Below are 6,043 nucleotides of genomic sequence, written 5' to 3' on the forward strand. Positions count from 1 at the left end.
CTGGGGGTGGTGGCGGTCCAGGGGGTGGTGGCGGTGGGTGTTGTGGCCCTGTTGGGGCTCCGAGTTGCATGATGAGTAGCTCCATGGCGTTGTTTGTTCTTCGGGTATGGCTGTGTGCAGGGCTCCGTAGCCAACTGCAGGTAGGCGTCCGTCTTTCCACCTGCTTGAGGCAGGTGTTAAATACCTGCGGCCACCGTGACTTATCGCCAGTTTTTGGTCCGCTTCGCAGTTCTGTCAGTTCTTTGTGAAAGTGGTGTTGTTGTTTTTTCATGTGTTTTTGCACGGGTACGCCTACTCTGCATCTCATTAGAGTTCGTTTGTGGTGCCTGCCGTGGTGTTAGATTTTGGGGCAGTTATCGCAGGAATACTGGCGATGTCTGCGATTTGCCCCTGCTTGTGAATGGGGTGTTAAATATTTCTCCACTTTTGTTGCGTTAAGGTGGAGATAAATCGGAGATAAGTCCTTGTGAATATGCACCCAATGGTATTTGCTTATTTGTTCATGCAAATGGTCATATGGTTTCTTACTCCAACAACGAGGTATGCCTAAGTACGCTATAGATTCAGTAGACAGACTTGTTTTAGGAAATCTGCCTTTTCTGCATGGTCCCCTCAGATTTGTTGCCTTTTTCTGAACCCTATTTTTGTTGGACTTAGAGCTCTAAGTGCACTGTTACCCCCATGCTAAACAGGAGCAAGATTCATGCGCTCCCCCTGTAATCATAGTTAAATTAACTTACTCCTTTTTGACATATTTAACTTGTCTGTAAGTCCCTAGTATGTGGCTTAGGAAAAACACCCATGGCCTAGACGTTAAATGCCACCTGTGGACTACCGCACATAGGGTTCCATCTACAGGGTTGGTTTGTAAAACATGCCTTCAGGCCTAAGATGTGTAGCCTGGCTGGAGCAGCCTGTAAACCTGCTCTCAAACCTTTAAAAATATCCCTTTTTGACAATCGGCAAATCCTGCTTTTAAATATTGATAAGTTACCCTCCCCCCCGGACACTTTCTCATTCACAAGGTAGGGTGCCTGAAATTTAAAATTGGAACATGTGCAAAATTAAAGTTGGCTTGTTCTCCAGTGTCTTGCCCCCCCCCCCCTATTTTTACTGCCCAAGCGGAAGCTGGATCCTAGAAAATACCAAAGTGCAGGTTTTAAATCATTCAAAAACTACTTTTCATATTTATTAAACGTGCACTTCACTGTTGAAGTTGGATTTGTATTAAATATGTTTAAAAAGTAGCTTTTAGAAAGTTACCTTTACTCTGCTTGAAGCTCCTGGAGGCTAATTTGCATTAGCTTTCCAGCAGCTGCCCAGTAAGTGCTTGACCGTAATGAGGTGTGAAAACGGCAACCACAGAAAACAATGGATTAGGCCTGGTGAATGGATAGACTAGGTAGTGGGGCATTGATCCCTATCAGCCCAGAAAGAACAGGGCGTTCATTAACTTGAAAGGGGCAGAGGTGAGGCCTGCCCATTCATAGTTTATTGTATGAAGAGACATGGAGAAGTGAAAGCCTTTGTCCCCAAGGCCCACACTTGCCAGGCTTGCTACTAACCCATGGGGATGGAATCTACCCTAGAACTGGTTCAGAGTGGACACATGAGATGGGACTGCTTATTTTCCTGCACATGCCGCTGTGTGTACACAAGAGCTCTGCACAAGAGGGCACGGGTTTCCCCATCTTAGATTTTAAGAGTAAGGGGCACTGTGTGATTGTTTCCAGTAGGGCAAACTGAAATTGTTGAAAAGGTGGGTAGGGTTGCCCACAAGAACTTTTACCACGTGGTTAGGGAGTGTTCAAATGCCACACCTACCCACTGGTTCGTGTCAAACATAACTGTGGCACCCAAAGGAATGCTCCTCAGAACTCTTTCTGGACTTGCAGAAGATCCGAGGAGGACTGGACTACGTGTCTGTGAACTGAGAGGAGCGATGAAGGGCTGGACCTGCTCCCTCTTGTACCCAGGACAAAGAAGTGGATTCCAAGGATCAGTTGTCTGACCTCCTGTGTGGCTACAGACATACAACAAGCTGCAAGAGGCCCTTTTCCTGGCGTGACCAGTTGACCCGTACCAACTGGTGCTGGACTGGAGCCTGCTGGTGGCTTCTGCTGGAGAGAGTTCTGACCCCTAAGTGTTGTCTCTGAGGTTCTGGAAGCCATAGAAGTGGCTCAGAGGAGCTGCTTCAGAAACCCTTAAAAGTTGGACCTTAACATTTTTGGAGACTTTTCAGACATTCTCAGCCGTCAAGGGGAACTCGTGGCAAAGGTATCCAATTTTGATGCATCTTCCTTGGATACAGCTGTAGGCTAACCCGTTAGAGGATTTTGAGCTCCATAAAAAAGACTGAATCCGAAGATAAAATCTTTGATCGGGACAAACCCACCGTGGTGTATCCGACCTGCAATCACATCTATGTCCCGGTCTACCGTTCTATATATTATCATTGGCACTTAGTGCTCTTTGGCACTATTTTTACTTAAAACTTTAATAATTCATATCTTCAGGTCCCCTTGCTGGATTTGTAGCACTTGGTGTAATGTTGTTTATTACATTTTGCTCTATTTTTGAATTCGCTTTCAGCCTTTTATTTTTTGGTGTTTTTAATACTGTTTTGGTACTGCATCAATACTTTACCTATCGCCCTAAGTTATGCCTGTATGTTATGTTCCATATCTACCAGGAGGTTAAGCTCAGGATAATTTAGTGGCCCTGACAGTTAGTGACATGGGCAAGCACCCACCACAAATAACAATAAACTTGTTTACAGTTTGCTTTTGATTTGTGTCTTACTGGCTGTGTACTGGACTTCAATGCTGACAAACTCTTGGAGGGGGAGAGATGGAGGCAGCAGAGGGGCTGAATGGTGGTATCCTGTTTGATTATTTTATCAAAACAATTCTCTTGATATTCTTTTGATCCCTGATTTTCTCCCATCAAATTACAGACTTTTATAATCACTGAAATAATTGTGAATTGAGATGGAATGAAAGAGAAGCTAGGCTTTAATGGCTACATCAGACTTGTCCAGACCCATCAGACAGTATTATTCCAGCGGATTTAATTATTTTGACAAGTTCTTACTTAACAATGTCTTACAAATATTGCTTAGTGTTGGGTAGTGGTAGGCTAATGGCAGTGGCGTAGCTAGACCTTTATCCATGCATGGCAGTCCCGGCTTTTGCCGCCACATGCCGGCTGCATGTAAGAGCAGGGGGGGTGCTGGCAATTTCTGCACTTGCCTACTGGCGACGGCTGCAGGTAAATGCAGGGAGGAGGCCCCCGCCCCCAAAACTCATGCTGCCCAGGGCAGACTGCCCCGCCCCTCTCCTTGCTACGCCACTGGCTAAGGGTGAAGATGCATGATAGGTGACTAATGTAATTTCACATTTAGGTCTCACCTATTCATAGTTTTAGCTGTCTGGCAAGAGCTATTGGCAACACACAAAATGTAAAGTACCACTTACACGTAAATATACAGAAAAGGGCTTTTGGATAGCCCGTTTAAGCCATTGGCTACTGTGGTTCAGCTGGCTTTATGCATTGGCACACAAGGCTGTCCATCCATGTCATTTCGCAGGTCTGGACATCCGAAAAGTAGCGCCTCTCTGTATCATCACACACAATCTGACTGCCCCACCTGCTCCCCTTTCACAGCTTCCTGCTTCTCAGCTGCACTTAGGTACTCCCTGTCTATCCCTGTCCTGCTCTTGTGTTCCCCAAGTCCCCGCCCTGCTCTTTTCTTTTTTAAAACATGTTTTTTGCCAAGGGCCTGACATTTACAAGGTGTTACTGGGCTGCTCGCTTCTCGTTAGCTTCTATGGACCATCGACCATGTTGGACCAGTAACATAAAACAAGCATTGGCATAGCCAATAGGCCTCACCTTTGGGACCTTAAAAGTGTTTAGCCATGCAGCACATTATTACGTGTGCTGTGCCACCAGGGATTGAAGAGCTATACAATTGCTGGATACTGTAAGCAGTAGCCATATGCAAATGGTCTGATTTAGCAAGGATTTTATGTGAATGTGGATTTGCACACTCTGTGTGAGTGCTGGCTTAAAGAGGTGCAACCGGTGTAGGTACACCTGGTGCTTCCTTGTATTTAGAAATAACACAGGCTTAAAAAGCACTTGTTGCAAAGCTCCTTGTCTGTCCAGCAGTTTTCAGGCAACAATAAAAATCTCAAGAAAACGCTAATGATTAATGTTATTGCTGAGAAGAGATCAGAGTTTAGTCTATTGGCAGTTTCCACTTATGACAAAGTAGCACAGAGAGTTAATATTTCAGAAAGGAAGGAACAGTTTGCAAACAGGCTAACCATCGAATTCTTAAATCAAGGAGAAATACATGAACACGGCTATAGTCCGTCTTGTGAAGCGAAGGACATGAAGGCGAGAGGCTGGTTGTTAAAAAGCTCAGTCATCGGGGTTTCTGTCGAACATCTCACTGAAGCTACCTTCACCAGAAGGGCTTCAAGGAGCAGTATTTTTTAAACCAGCCAATGGGCTGCAAGTAGGCCAGATTGTTGCCAGGCAGGACCGCCACAATATCACCCCTGAAGTAATCAGCACCGAAGAGCCGACAGGCTCCTGTGATAACGTGGAGAGAAGTGGGCTTCTTTACCATTCCGTAAGTGCTCAGTGTTGGGGTGTCTGCTGTCAGGGCCAGCAGATCGCCCCAATAATCGATTTCCTCATAGAGTAGGATCTCAGGATCAGTCAGCCCGCCCTTCACTTGGCGCAGAGAGAAAATGTTTTTCAAGAACCAACTGAGAGTGGCATGATTGCATACCTTGAAGAGGCTGTAGCCCCTCTTATGGTTCTGCACAGTATATACCACCCAGAGGTCCTCTGACACAGTCAGGGACATGGACAGTTTCAGGAACGTATGGTAGGCCAGGTATGGTGTGTCTTCTGTGACATGCACAGAGTCACCAGAGAAGTTCACCTTACTGTACAACTGAATGTAGCTCATTGTCGACCTTTCTGATAGCACTTAAAGGTGAGGGAGGCTGGTGCTGCGGTTGGGTGAAAGTCCGGTAGTCTCTGGTCACTCCTTCCATTTCAGCCTGAGGTAACGTACAGTCGTCAATAACCAATCATCAATTTTTTTTAAATGTTTTTTGCCGAAAACTATGAGAACTGTTGTGACCAAACCCGGAACATATTTTTTTAACAAAGTGATACTTGGAAACAAGAGACCCATCTCAGAGCAGGGACTTGGCTGTGTACATCCATGGCAGGACATGGAACCTGAGGAGAAAGGAAGCCTGTGTACTTCTTTCTCGCCAGTGGTGCACTTGAGCACCATGGACTGTGTGCGGCTGAGTCGTCCACGGCAGCCAGTGGTCGCTAGGCACTGCTGGGAGAGGAAAGACTGGGTATGGCTGGCCCTGCACCTGAGCTATAATCACCAGCAGTGCCCTCTCCAAGGGGGCGTAGAGGGCAGAGGTTACTTCTATTGGTGAAGGGAGACATAGCAGCAAAGTTTTAGAACTGCAGCAGCGATGGCACCGGAGAAGCCCCAGCGCCCGGCCTCCACCATGTCCCCAACACCGGGCACCGCGCTGAAATATAAAGCACGGCACCTGTGTACATAAAACGTATGCACACAGCGGCCACCATGGTAAATTTAAAAAAGCAACACGTTCTCTGTTTTTAAATACACAGGACCTCCGACATGTGTTCCTACATGATGCTCTTTGCTGCTGGCAAGCAGGCTGTACCTGAGAGCGGCAGACATGTTGTAAGAGCATGAACAGAAAAACAAAACCACACTGAGCGTGTGGTAGCCTGTGAAGTGGGCATAAAATTGGGTGCCGTGCTAAATATAAAGCGTGGCACCCGAATACATAAAGGTTATGTGCGTGGCTTAAGTAAAATACAAGTTATGTGCGCGGCTTAAAAAATAATAAAAGCAGTCACCTGTAATGTAGCAGGGTGCTTGGCTATATGTAGCTTTCCCCCAAAGACTCTCTGGAAACGTTCTACATGTAAGAAGAACCTTTATTACACCTTTTAGATCACTTTC

General features: G+C 46.1%; 1 protein-coding gene across 1 annotated transcript; it reads right to left on the reverse strand.

Annotated features, from left to right (window-relative positions):
• Positions 1-4,471: 4,471 nt before the first annotated feature.
• Positions 4,472-4,987, reverse strand: LOC146810907 (gamma-crystallin B-like). Its single transcript, XM_085615013.1, has one exon. The coding sequence runs from the start codon at positions 4,985-4,987 to the stop codon at positions 4,472-4,474; it is 516 nt and encodes a 171-aa protein (XP_085471139.1).
• Between the last annotated feature and the right edge of the window lie 1,056 nt (positions 4,988-6,043).

This window comes from Triturus cristatus, chromosome 7 (assembly GCF_964204655.1).
Source record: "Triturus cristatus chromosome 7, aTriCri1.1, whole genome shotgun sequence".
NCBI classification, from domain to species: Eukaryota; Metazoa; Chordata; class Amphibia; order Caudata; family Salamandridae; genus Triturus; species Triturus cristatus.

Excerpts from the sequence above, each read along its gene's own strand:
- LOC146810907 (XM_085615013.1), bottom strand. The coding sequence starts at position 4,987 with ATGAGCTACATTCAGTTGTACAGTAAGGTGAACTTCTCTGGTGACTCT.